Source organism: Delphinus delphis, chromosome 21 (assembly GCF_949987515.2).
Source record: "Delphinus delphis chromosome 21, mDelDel1.2, whole genome shotgun sequence".
NCBI lineage: Eukaryota > Metazoa > Chordata > Mammalia > Artiodactyla > Delphinidae > Delphinus > Delphinus delphis.
This window is the reverse complement of record NC_082703.1, coordinates 14,782,918-14,796,845: the sequence shown is the minus strand read 5'-3', so window position 1 is coordinate 14,796,845 and position 13,928 is coordinate 14,782,918. Positions and strand designations below refer to the sequence as shown.

The following is a 13,928-nucleotide window of genomic DNA, read 5'->3' as shown; positions in this document are numbered from 1 at the left end:
GGGAAGGGGGTTGGGACACCATTTTCTAGCCCCTATTGACTGTACTGAACAGAGCTTTCTTCAGTGAAATTCAGTGAAAGTATTCCAAAATAATATTTCTAAGGGAAAGTTTTCTCCCAGCCGTCACTGAAAACATTTTGAATGGCACCTTGAAAAGGCTTACCTACCAGGAAATAGTGTTCTTGGGCACCAAAAGGTAAAATATTATTCCTCACTAAAGTCAAGCCAACACACAATGGGAATCATTCTCTCTAATCCTTCATCCTTGTTTTTTAAAATGCTGCTACTAGAGTGAGTTTCATAGTGGAAAGTAAGCTCCTTTTCTGTCCACACATACCTCAACTTGATGGCCTTCTCACGTCTTACCCCCTCCCACCTCCAGGAGAAAAATCAAAGGCGAACTGAAGGCTGAGGTCAGTGCATGGAGTCCTCAGATGCCTTTGACACCTCCCATCCACATTTTGTTCTCTTCCCTGCCCCACCTCTGAGTGTCCTGTGGAGAGGGCTGGAGGCTGCTTCCTGCAGCTCGACAGAAAGGCGCCTTCCTCCTCCTTGTAGGAGTCTCTAGAGGATGTCTGAGGGACAAAAGTTTTCCACACCCTGAGTTTGTAGCATTTCCCAGGCTGCAGCGCTTAGGAAGCCAGAGAGGAAGGGACCTGGGAGGTGCAGTCCAGCCTTGCTATGCCCGTTGTCACACTCAGGTGACGAAGTAGATAGAAGATGCAGAAATTCTGAAATCATCTTCACCTGCCCTCCTGAGTTTGGAGAAGTCATCAACTCATAAAAGGACATCTCCTCACAACTCCCCTTTTCAAACTGTGTGGCACCAAAAAGGGATCTTGTATTGTGCTTATGCATTTGTAAAAGTCATTCCATGTGAAATTACAGAACTTTGCAAAGGCAGCCTGGAAAAACATTGCCTCTTCCCTACTGGGGGCTGCTGAGTTGCCTGGACGTTCAGTGACTAGTCCAAGGTCATATGTGAGTTGAATGGAACTTCAGACCCCTTCCTGCCCCCATTTGTAAACGAAACGGGGAAACAACAAAATAAGGATCTTAATGTGTTTGAGGAAAAATGTATGTTATAAAACCAGTAATGTTCTTAAACTAAACAGATGGACCTGAGTCACATTTTGACCAGTAGATTTTGTGTGTTTGGGGGGCTGGGTGTCACGAGCGATTTTGATGAAAATAATTCTTTAGCTCACCTAGAAAACAGTAATACTTATTTTTCTTACACCTTTCGCACCAAACTGAGAAAGTCACATTGAACACAGGCATACCTTGGAGGTATTGCAGGTTCGGTTCCAGACCACAAGAGTAAAGCAAGTCACATGAACTTTTTCGGTTTCCCATTGCGTATAAAAGTGATGTTTGGGGCTTCCCTGGTGGCGCAGTGGTTGAGAGTCCGCCTGCCGATGCAGGGGACACGGGTTCGTGCCCTGGTCCGGGAAGATCCCACGTGCCGCAGAGCAGCTGGGCCCGTGAGCCATGGCCGCTGGGCCTGCACGTCCGGAGCCTGTGCTCCGCAACAGGAGAGGCCACAACAGTGAGAGGCCCGCATACCGCAAAAAAAAAAGTGATGTCTAAAAGATTATGTCTAAACATAATGCTGTTTAGCATTTTTCCAACAGCATTTTTTAATGCTGTTGGAAAAGTGGCCCCAATAATAGACTTGATCAACACAGGGTTGCCACAAACCTTCCATTTGTAAAAACTGCAGTATCTACAAAGTACAGTAACATGAGATCTGCCTGTAGTGTTTCCTGTTTGAGGTTAGACGAAGGAGTGGCTAAAAGCTGCTTGTATTAACCAGTATCTGCCATGTTTTTATTTTCATTGGTCTTTGATAAGGCAACTTGATGTTTCATTCAATTCTAGATCTTTTTTCTCTGTCAGGATGCACTGAAATATGAGTGAACAGTTTCTTTAGAATCTCTCACTATTCTCTTTATTTCTAACTTAAGGTTTTTGTAACACTACAATTTGCACAATATTTTCTCTCTCCTGTGCTATAACGCTGTAGAACTTAGGGAAAAGGCCAAAGATTGGGGAGGGGTTGTTTAGTAGAATAAGCTTTGCTAACATATGTAAAAGAAAGACTTGATGAGCCTGTCAGTCTTTAATGGTGAAGATAGGGAGGTAGTTGTTATTTTAGGTTTGTGACCAGGTATTTTTGCCTTGAAAAATAAGTTTAAAAGGAAGTGGATTATATAATCGTAAACCATGTACTTCACTTAATGAAAAAAATGAGGCTCAGAAAAATAAGGCCCTTAAAGTTGGTTTAAGATGGTTTCCTTTCTTGAAATTATTTTCTTAATCTACACAATTATCATCTTTAAAGGACTTGGTATTTAAAGAGCTATTTCAAATCACTTTTCTTAGTAATGCATGGTTTGAAATGCATAAATATTTGATGCAAAATACTAGAAGTGTGTGTGTGTGTATGTGTGTGTAAATGGAAGGTTTTTTTGCCCCACCCCAGATTGAAATGAAGTAGAAAGATGTGATGACGCAGTATCCATTTCCTTAATCGTTTATTTTCATTTCAGTTTGACTATTTTGTGTTGGGTAGTAAGTGCCAATGTTTGATTCATTGGGAGATGTTTTCTGTTCCTGGAAATAACTAGATCAACTCAAGCCTGGAGTGCCTGAAGGTGCCTGGTCATGCCTGGGCTTAAACGAATACAGAGCTGTTTGCCTTTGCAAGGGAAGGGCATATATTTTTTGATATGAGCTACTTGCTTTTTCCCGGTTTGTGTGTTAAAAACTGTGTTTTGCAAACACTTGACCTAAATGATCCCCAAAGGGGATTTCAATTCACTTAACTCTGCATTGCTAGAGTGTGGCCTCCTGCGCAGAATCTCAGGTGTAGGTTTGCCTTGTGTGTCCCAAGATTTCCGTTTTTCGATGCAGAGCCATTTATTGAGTTGTCATCATATCATTGGGGGAAATAGGTCCTTTTTTCCCCCTTTATGTTATTTCTAGGAATGTTCTTCACTAGAAAGCGACATATCTGCCTCCAGATCTCAAGCAGGAGAGGGGAAAAAAACTTAAAAAGAGAACTCCCTCAAAACTCCCAGTTCTTACTTGTACTGGAAAACAGTCTAGTGATTTAAAAGTGAGGGTGGTCTTTGTAGGCAAGACTGCAGTGTGCAGGAAGTTCTCTAAACAGGACTGAGGCCTGGGTGGCTCTGGACCTTAAGCAAATTACCTAAACTTTGGACCAGCTTCCTCATCTGTAAAGAGAAAACATGAAAAGTTCCAAGATGCTTTCCAGCCCCCAATTCACTGGTTAGGTAGATGCCAGGATGGTGCTATTAACTGAAACACAAATGTACAGGATCAATAAACAAAGTAAAACTCAAAGTTTTCTATGGATTGAAGTGTTTTCTTCCTATAAAAACTAATTTTAGTTTGAGGGTTGTAGATATACATAAGCAAAAACACCTAGGGTTTTGAATTCTCTGTAATATGAACATTGGCTTCATAGGACAAATAAAGAAATTGATCTATTAAGAAGCAAATTAGATACTTCAGCAATAAACCAGTAAATTTTCAAAATTGGGGAGCTCAAAGTAGTTACTATTGATCTAACTTTTTGAAGGAAGAAGGATGTCTCCATGTAATTGATGATAAATCTGGAAAATTAACAGAAATGGAACCTAGTCTAAAGGTTGTCTTAGAGAGCAAGGGAAATGGGCATAAAGGAATTCTTAGAGTCAGAAACAGGGAATTTACGAAGCCTATAGCAATCCCACATTTTACAGATGAGGAAACCGGTCCAGAGAGATTATTTTCTTAAGGCTGCTTAACTAAGCAATGGATTCTTTCCTGGACCTATTTTCCTGAGCTGTTACAGGTCATACTTTGCCCCCTTTCTGTGATGGATTATTAGAAGGAACTTGGGAAACTCAGATGCAAAGCTCTTTTACATCTGAGGAAATAGTGTTGGTTGCTCATTGGGTAACCAGGCTAAGCAGATGCTTATATCTGCTCTGTGGCATAACCCGCTTTCCACTGCATGCCTCCCCTTCCTTTGTTCTCTGTTACAGTAAATTGAGACTACGTACCATTCCTTCACACACACCTGTGCTTTGCCAGCTCTCCGCTTAGCTTATTTTCTTTTATTCCAAATCTCCTCTCCTGCAATCCAATCTTATATAAAATATCATAAGGCCTCCTTAAATAGAGGCTGAGCATTAAAGTGAGTGCCCAAGCAGCCCCCTCCCTCTCTCCCCCTCCCACCTCTGAATTCATACGTGTCTTTGTCACATCACAATCTCCTCTGTACTATACAGAAGTGTTTTAGTTTGATGTTTTCTTTTTCTTTCTTTTTTTTCTCCTCTCCTTTCTTCCTTCCCTCCCTCCCTCCCTTCCTTCCTTCCTTCCTCCTTCCTCCTTCCTTCCTTCCTTCCTTCCTTTCTCATTAAGAAAAAGCTGTGTGAGAATAGTGTATTTCAAATGGGTTGCTTTGGGAGGTAACAAATAGTATTTTTTAAAATAGAGTGGGAAAATGTAAGACTGCATTACTTATTGTAAGTGTTATTTGGGGAAACTTGTTTCAGTTTTGTATATGCTTATACACACACGTGTGTTTGTGTACATGAATGGGTGCATGTATACACATATGCATATATGTGTGTGCCAGGTTACAATGTAAAACGTGTTTCTTATGGTGGATCCTGGTCTGAGAAATTAAGACAACTTCACTGGAAGAAAATCACATTGCAGTTTATTTATTTATGTAATACTTATTTGTCGAGTAACTACTATGTGCGCTACACTGTTGGCAGTGCTTGGGGTATAACAAAGAGTAAAACAGGCAAAGAAACTGGCCTCTTGCGAGTTTGCAGAGGGGTGAGACAAAATAAACACAATAAACGTTTTGGAAGAAGAAAAAATAAAGCAGGAAAGGGGGCATGGGGTGTGTGAGATCAGTAAGGCTGGATCAGTTAGCCGGAGGTAGATGGGGTGACAGAAGGGGTAGAGGAAGGAGCTGGGATGGGTGGGCCGTCGTCGTTAGACCTCTGGCTCTCACCTGTGAAGTGGGGATTCTTTGGTGCTGCCCAGACAGGGTCCCTTGGGACTTAAATACAGGGATCTCAGAAGAGCCCTTAGGAAACCAGTTCATTCCTAAGTAGAGGATCATCTGACATCATGCCCTCAACTGTGAATTACCTTTCCCTTTGGCTTCCAGCTTCGGGGCAGGAACCTGTGCCTTTGATTGTCCCTGAGCACAGCTGGCAGCACAGACGGTGGATGTTCAATAAATAAATATTGAGTTAAGGGGGGAAATGAAGGGTGATTGGCTTCACGTAAATGTGTGGCTGTACTAGAATATATCTGAAGGTGGATTGGGGTCAGCTCCTGTGAGGCCAAATGGCCTAGAAACTGAATTAATATTGACCGGTCTTCCAAAGCTTCCTAACTGGTTTCTTTCAGAATAGGCACAGCAAATGTTTAGAATTTTTTTAGGCTTCTGAGGGTAGGAATGTTGCTAGTGGCTAGTCATAATCTTTGCTGTGATTAGATAACAGAAGAGTTTAATAAATATTAATATATATGTTGTGCTATCTGACTTAGCCCAACCAGGAATTCACTTTACGTAGGTAACTCCCGATAACCAGTCTTGGACAGTGTATGTGTTGAACATTTATTTTTATTTATTGCAAAGAGACAGGGGTTTAAGTTGTAGTTTTCTAAGTCTGTCTTTGAAGAAAGGGAAATTTTAATGGGTTCTTTTCCTTCAAACAAATGTATGTGTGCTTCCAATGTGGAAAAAGTAGTCTTTCAGGATATACAAATGAATTAAGAAGCTTCTGGTATTTGCACCTCACCATACGAGGAGGGTGGGGGAGAGGGGTTGATGGGGTGCAGAGGGGGAATTTGTTTGCGGCAGGAGAGAGAAGAGATAAGAACTTGAAGTGTTAAGAGAGCATATGCATCCTGCGAACCCCAAGGAATTCAGGAAGACGGGAGCAGAGCTTGCATTTGGAGACCTTCCAGGAGCGGAATGGCTGGGCAGAGGCCGAGTTAAGACGGCTGTGGGTCTGCTGAGGAGTCGGGACTGTATTGTATGTGAAAGGCAGTGGAGAGTCATGGAAGAATTCTAAGCAGAGGAGTGACGTGATGAATTATGTATTTCATACAAATCAATCCAGGGCTCAGGAACCCTTTGGACTAGGATACATTTCTTGGGGGCAGGGGTTATCAGAGAGTTCAGTTGGAAGGCTGTTAGGATAATTGGGGAAGAAAGAGTCTGGGATAAAGGCATGCAAAGAAATGTTGTCTGGTTCAGTGGTTCCCAATCCTGGCTACCTTTACATTTACTTAGGAGCTTTTTAAAAAAGATGTTGTTTGGGCCCTCCCTAGATGGAGAAAATCAGAATACCTGGGAGTGGATAGTGGTGGGTGGTTTTAGAAAGCTCCCCAAGGTGATGCCTACTAGGATCCAAGGCTCAGAGCCACTGAGATCAAGTGTCTGAGGCTGTGGTTTGCTTCTCTGCCCTGTGAAACCCTGTGCCCGGGGAGGTTAAGCTGTTGGTGCCCAGCTGTACGGCAGTCCTGTAAAATTGGCCACCTTAACGGAGGCGAGAGAACTGATCATTTGAAGTAATTACTCCTCCATTTGAAGGAATTTTTGTGACCAGGGCAGGCATCTTGGTTTAGATCAGAAAGCACTGCCTGCCTTAACACAGCTGACGTGCTTCTCCATGGCTGTAAGAACATCAACATTTCCATGGATCTTTGCCTGCAAGTCTGCCATAGTTGGGGGAATCCAAGGAATCTAGAAAATGTTTGAATTTTCTTACATTCCTCCAATTCCTTAGAATTTTATTTAAGAGGTAAAGTCCACGGAGCATTTGCCTTGAGCCCTGATTTCAGGAGCACATTGCAAAGAAGGCAGGAAGCAAGCACGCGGGTTCGCACTGTGAAGGTAGAGGAAAGGGAAGATGGAAGTAATCACATCCTGCTTCGACCCGATTACCATTGCTCAGCCGCTAAGATCAGCGAGTTCAGCGGAATGATGACGGTGTTGGGGAATTTCTGTTTAACTTACTGTTGAGAGGTAAGGGGAAGATAGGGTCATCCCATCATGCCAGGAAGCATGCAAATATGGCCTAATGGTTCCCAAGCCTTACACCAAAGGTGTCCTGAACCTCATTCATCTAATACAACTAATTATTAAAGGTGGCGCCAATAAAAATTTCCTGTTTCCTCCTTCACACATTTGTCTGTTGTTTGCTAAGAGAAAACCCAAGTCTAAAAGTGTCCTTGTGTTTCCACTGTGTTTCCAGTTTCTGATGGCGCCTCTGCCTGGTGGGGAATGTTTTTTAAAAATCGTGCTGATAGTTTTTCATTCGACCACTGAAGGAAAAGTCACACCCTGAGAACTGGTTAGAGGCCTCCAAAAACAGGCATGGGGAGTTAAAGTGACAGCAGTAATGCGATGTTTACCTGGTTTTGTTTAATATTTTACATGTTGTTCACTGTTGCATTTGTTTTCAGGAAAATCCGGTGTTGCTCATGTCTGCAAGCCTTAGCTCTCCTGTTCACTAGGGCATTTGAATGGAAAGGAAGCTTGTTTTCGAGGAGAGCTGGTTGTTTCTCCACTTGTTTCTCCATCTGCATATCTTAGGGATGATATTCCCAACCCATGTGGGATGATATTTGCAACCCACGTGTTAGGATCAGTATGAGGAGTCAAGGAATTCATATGCCTTAAGTACTTAAACTGGGCCTTGTGCACAGTCAGCGCTCAAGAAAAGTTAGCCATTGACAGAATTGTCAGGAGGCATCTGGGAAGACTTCCTAGAGGAGGTGGCGCTTGGACTAGGCCTTGAAGGATAATGAGGGGATAGGAGAGAACTTCCAGCCAGGGATGTGTGGGGAGATGAGGAAGGGCCAGGTTTACTTTGGCTGGGGTATGGAGGGAGTACAGGGAGCTGAACGATTCATTTGGATGCCACATGGAGAACCTTGGAAACCTAGGGAGATATTTAGACTGATTTTCTAAGCAGTGGAGCTCCAGGGAAGTTTCTGCAGGAGAGACAAGATCAAAACTGTAATGCAGGAAGTTTGATGAGGCAGGGTTGGTGGCTGGAGTCTCAGAGAGGAGAGAATTGGAAACTTGGAGTTTCAGTTAGGATAAGAGTCAAAGTTGTGGCCTGGATCCAGGGAACTAGAAGGGGTAAATCCCTACCTGACCTGGATGTAGACATAGGTTCATTTCATGTTAAATAAAATGGAAATACTGATTTTTTTAAAAATCAGTACTTAGATCGTTATCATTTTCACTTGGTAACTGGAAAGGGGTGGGAGTGAAGTCAGTAACTGTCTCATTTATTAAAAAATCAGTGACAGTTGGGCTTCCCTGGTGGCGCAGTGGTTGAGAGTCCGCCTGCCGACGCAGGGGACATGGGTTCGTGCCCCGGTCCGGGAGGATCCCACGTGGCATGGAGTGGCTGGGCCCGTGAGCCATGGCCGCTGAGCCTGCGCGTCCGGAGCCTGTGCTGCGCAACGGGGGAGACCACAACAGTGAGAGGCCCGCGTACCACAAAAAAAAAAAAAAAAAAAAAATCAGTGACAGCTTTTTACAATTTTTACAATTTTCTAATTCTGATTTCTATAGAAACAGTGGGTTTAAGTTCTCATTTATTATTATGCAGCCTAAGTTTTCATGAATGGACTTTGTTAAATGTACAGGCTTGTCTGTTTCCCATGGTTTCATATCTAAAAGAAAGACATTCTCATCTATTTTAGGGAAAGGAAAAGGCAGGTAAAATTACTAGTCTCTGTAGTTCTTGGAAGTGCTGCTTTTTAGCCATTGTAGACCTTTCATTAAATTATCTGCTGAAGAAGCAAACCTTGGCCTGTTCACATCATTTCTTTCTAACCAAGTGGCCCTAAGAAGAGTGGCTGTTTGAACACAGCTTTTTTGATCGATTTTGGTCATTTGGGGGCATTTCTTTTTGTAGTGGTGGAAAATGAATAAGGATGACAACACAGCAGTAGGCATTTATGTGTTCCTGAAGTTACGTGGGGCCTTAAGTGAGTAATATATGTGAAAACACTTTGTGATTTGTAAAGTATTATATAAATTTAAAGGTTTTTTAGAAAAATAATACCTTATATCTTTCGTGCCTCTTGGCATGAAGCCATTTTAATAAGAAATCAGGAACGTTCTCTAAGTAGGTGGTGATACTGGCTGGAGAATTGTGTCCAGTTAAGGTGTGTGTGTGTGTCTGTGTGTCTGTGTGTCTGTGTGTCTGTGTGTGTGTGTGTGTGTGTGTGCACATGCGCATGTGCACTGATCTGTTGTCATATCTGAGTATGACACACAGAAAGGGTGTCCACAGAAAGGGTGGACGTTGAGAATTTCTGGCTACTCACCACTTATTAAGTAAAATATTTAGAAAGCGAATACATTTACTTTTTAGCAATCTGTTGTTCGATGTCTAACAATGTATTCGGTGGAAATAACCTCCAGATAGTCAGAAGAAGTGAGATATTTCAAATATTTTTAAAAAACAAAACACTTAGCTTTTTTTCCTTTCCATATCTATCTTTGAGCGAGGGCCACGGGAATAGAGAAAAAAGTAGTTTCCACATCCTTTAAAATAAAATGTTGAGCTTTTATATGTTTTTCCAGCAATATAGTTCTCTGGAAAATGTTTATTTTATGATTTCATATAAATCTTCATTAATTCCTTTCTGAAACAAGGTATGGTTATAAATACATGAAAAAATGTTAGCGCAGGTAATTCACATCGGACAATTCTATGATTTAGTACAAACATCGAGATTCTTACACATTCATGTCACTCTATCCTTCTTCCCCGAATTCAGTCCTGAATCTTGTGTTTTATGATGCTACTTTCATCGCCACACTGAAAAGATTCATGAAAGTAACAAACCTTGCCGTGTCATCTATTGCTTCTCTGCTGCCATAGTTGTTTCTGTTTGGGTATTAACTAGCTCATCAGAAGGTAGCAGCAGGCTTTTATCTTTGGCATGTCGGTTCAATAAGGACATTCCTACTTGCTTTAATGAATTTGAGTGTTCTTAATTCTTTTTTCTTTAAAGACCCAAGGAACTCATAAAATAATAGTTTAAAAAATGCTCTGAAACTATAAAGTTACTAGACAAAAGTGGTATATACATACTTCTCCGTGATGGACTGTCAACCTCCTATCTGCCTCAGAGGAGAGATGCATAATGAAGATTTGAATTTGGAATAAATTAAGCAATGTTGAGACATTTATAAATGAGTGAATAGCCTTACATACCTTAAGTACTCTAATGGTCTGAGGAAGGTGGGAAGAGGGTTGAAAGAATATTCTTTGTGCAAACTGAGAAACTAATGACTGTGCCGACCTCCTCTGTGCTAACGGGATTGTGAATAAGTGCTTGAGTGAATTTGAACGCAGGTGTGTTAGTTGCTCTTGGCCTTTCTGTTTATCAATAGTATCTACAAGATGTTAACCACGGGGAAGTAGAAGCTTTATTAGGCATCTCAGCCTGCCAAGATTGTGGGGTTTATTGACTTAGTGCCCTCCAGGGCCCCTGACTGCCCAGGCCTCCCTTACTGCCTGATGCACCCGAAGGCACACCTTCACAGCCCCTGGGCAGTTACACGCATCCCACTGGGTGGCAGAAGCTCAGTCCCTTTGGTCAACTTAGTGCTCTTCCAGGGTGTCAGATGTACTTGGTGGCCTTTTATTGATGTGAAAAGTAAAGCAAGTTAGTCCATCTAGGCCTAAAATTAATAATTATTTAACCCTTCTTCAACTTTCTCATTAAGCCCTATTTTTTTAATCATTTATAACCAGAACACAGAAGCAGCACAGAGTAACTTACTGCTGGGACTCCATTTTTGTTTTTTGTCTTTTAAAGGAAGGATGGATAATTACATATATTTTTTAAAGTCTGAAAAGATGCACAAAAATCGAAACCATTTGAATAAGTGGATTTTCTTTTTCGCTTTTTGCTTATCCCTTTTCAACAGATGTCGTCTTTTGCTTATATAACAAAACCAGAGTTTATTAAGGAAGAAGAAGTACGCTGAGTTACACATGACTAACATGTTTGTCTGTCCTCTGTTCTATTCTAGAAATTGAAGCCAAAGAAGCTTGTGATTGGCTACGGGCGGCAGGATTCCCCCAGTACGCCCAGTTGTATGAAGGTGAGCCGGGAATGCCATTCTTTTTTAATGGGCAAAATCATATCCTTGGTTCATGATTATAATTTTTTTATAAGTTTTGCACTTTTTTTAAAAATTTTATTTTTAAATTTTTGGCTGCATTGGGTCTTCGTTGCTGTGCGCAGGCTTTCTCTGGTTGTGGCGAGCGGGGACTACTCTTCATTGCGGTGCACAGGCTTCTCATTGCGGTGGCTTCTCTTGTTGTGGAGCACAGGCTCTAGGCGAGTGGGCTTCAGTAGTTGCAGCACGCGGGCTCAGTAGTTATGACACACGGGCTCAGTTGCTCCGCAGCATGTGGAGCGCGTTGAGTCTCGCTCATGCCCTGAGCCTCAGGCTGCCCAGGGTGGGCAGAGTGTGCTCTGTGCGAGGTGAGGGGAAGATGCTGTTTATTTAAAAGGGAGGCTTATTGTTCTCTATATGAAATCATTAAAAAAAAACTACAGTTGTGAACTCGTGAGCTCTATTTTATGGGTGATTTGCAAGCCAAGGTTGGGTGGATAGTGAAGTGACTCCTACCTTGAGAATAAATGACTTCTAAGGCCTCTTCCAACTTGAGCATTCTTTGTTTCCTTAACTCTACCGAGACGACAGCACCTGGTGTCTCTCATTCATCCATCCCTCCATCTATCCATTCATCCATTCATCCCTCCATCCATCCAGCCATCCATTCAGCTAATCAACAAGCCAGTATTAATTCTGCACCAACAGGGATACCCACCACTGTGGTAGACGCTTCATATTTTATAGAAATAAAACAGTTCATACCTCAAAGAAATTGCCAAAAATCTCAAAAAGCAAGCGTAATATTGGTTAATTTACATTTAAAGAATACATCTTTTTTATTATCACTTAAGAGGAAGGAGATGCTGGGAGACATTTAGCCATGATGTGACAAAACTGCTGAAAGATCCAGGTTAAATGATGTCTCTTCAGTCTTTTCACCAGGGATGTTCAGCTCTTCTCACGATAAATAGTGATTTTAAAACGTGTCTTTTGCTCTTCCGTCCTTCTAGGATGGTAACAAGCAGGCTGCTTCCTGTAGCAATGGCAGTGGGCTCTCAATTGGAGCTGGTGGTCACCAGCATCCTTCTTTAACACACGAGCAAAACGCCATGAACCCGTACTAAGAACGGATACAGGTTTTCAGCTTGGAAATGCTAGCGTGGTCGGCAGGGATATAGAGGGGGTGGGGGTGCTCCCCGGAAGCAAACTGGGGCGAGACCACAGAGGTCGTTTTACTTCCCTGGCTCACTCGGCTTGTTTAATTCCTTACCTCGTTTATAATGCCTGCCCTTCCTCATTGTAGCCCAGACTGAACGTAAGATATTTCTCCATGAAGATGGGTTTAAAATTATTTTATAGTTAGACTATGTAGAATATCTTACTCTTCCTCCATTTCAGAGAATATCTCCAATTCCTTTTTCTTTTTTTCTTTCGTCTTTCTTTTTTTTTTAAGGTGCTTGGTTAACCTGCATGTTTATTATGGTGGAGTTGCTTATCCTTCCTTTGGGAGAATCTTTGACCTGTTGCCGTTTACAGCATCTCTGTCTCTCAGTAGAGCTTTGGTGGCGGTGGGGTGCGGATCAGCATTCTATTGGATTTTCAGTTCACAGCTCTACTGGAGATAAGGAAGGATAATTACATTTGCAGTGGTAGTAACATGCTGTCCTTTTGTTCTTGTGTTTTGAAATTAAATTTCCTTCAATTATGTCAAGTTTTGGTGTTGATTTGCTGCCAAGAAGCCCTTTCTTGTGATGTGTATGTTTGCTAAGATCCAGTTCCGGTCTGTGTCTTACATCTTTCCAAATCCTAAAATGCAGACTGTATTTTCACAAGTTACATTTTGGGGTCCCTTGACATTATAAGTCTTTTGAAGCATAAACCTACTTTTGAAGTTATACTGTACATTGTTCTGAGCATTTATAATCTCTCCCCTTCATCCTACCCCTGTGTGCAGGGTGGGTACACACACACCACATGCCATCCCACTCATTCCTTGATTCCTGTTTACCTTTATTTCGGTCCTTGACAATATAAACATCCTGCCCTTAAACCCAAGCTGAAAGATTAAATCCTAACCTGAAGAACTCTGAGAAATACTGAAAAAAAAAAAAAAAAAAAGATGTAATTATTTCACTCTTCTCTTGAATTTAGTCCCTACCTATCCTAGAATTTTTTTTTTTTTTAAACAGAATTTTAAAGTTAATTTGGATCAGGAAAGTGAAATACAGCTCTGGGTACACTGAGTTAGGAATTGCTAAAATAACAGAGTTGCTTTCTCAGATGCATGTAACAGGCATGTGAACTTTATGATTTACATTTGTTAAGTGTTAAAAATATATTTTTTAATATCAGCTCTGTCCTTTAATACTTAGAGTGCAGGTTATCTGTTCAAAGTGAAATACAGTTGCCAGAACCTTCAAACAGCTTTACAGTCTGGCTTGCTTGTGTTTACTAATAGTTCACGTTCACTTTAAGTCTTCTCTTCTATTGCCACTATAGTGGTGCCACTAATCATTTGCTTGAGAGACTCGGTCTATAAGGTAATGAAGAGATAAATCCTGTGATACTGAATTTTATGAATTTCTTCATAAATCTTTAGGCTCTAGCTACTTCATTGGTCTGCCTGTCTTACCATTCAGAGAACAGGATCACTAATCTAATGCTAGCCTTCAGAAAAAAGAATAGACCAAATACTCATTATGTTAGTTTCCAACATTAT

The 13,928-nt window shown here is 41.5% G+C and overlaps 1 protein-coding gene across 5 annotated transcripts in view; it reads left to right on the top strand.

Moving 5' to 3' along the window:
• Positions 1 to 13,928, top strand: part of DLC1 (DLC1 Rho GTPase activating protein) — a 389,008-nt gene that overhangs the window by 351,176 nt on the left and 23,904 nt on the right. For all 5 annotated transcript variants that reach the window (XM_060001270.1, XM_060001271.1, XM_060001272.1 and 2 more), the window contains one exon: positions 11,117 to 11,188. In XM_060001270.1, coding sequence (XP_059857253.1) covers positions 11,117 to 11,188 — 72 coding nt within the window. The remainder of the gene's footprint in view (positions 1 to 11,116; positions 11,189 to 13,928) is intronic.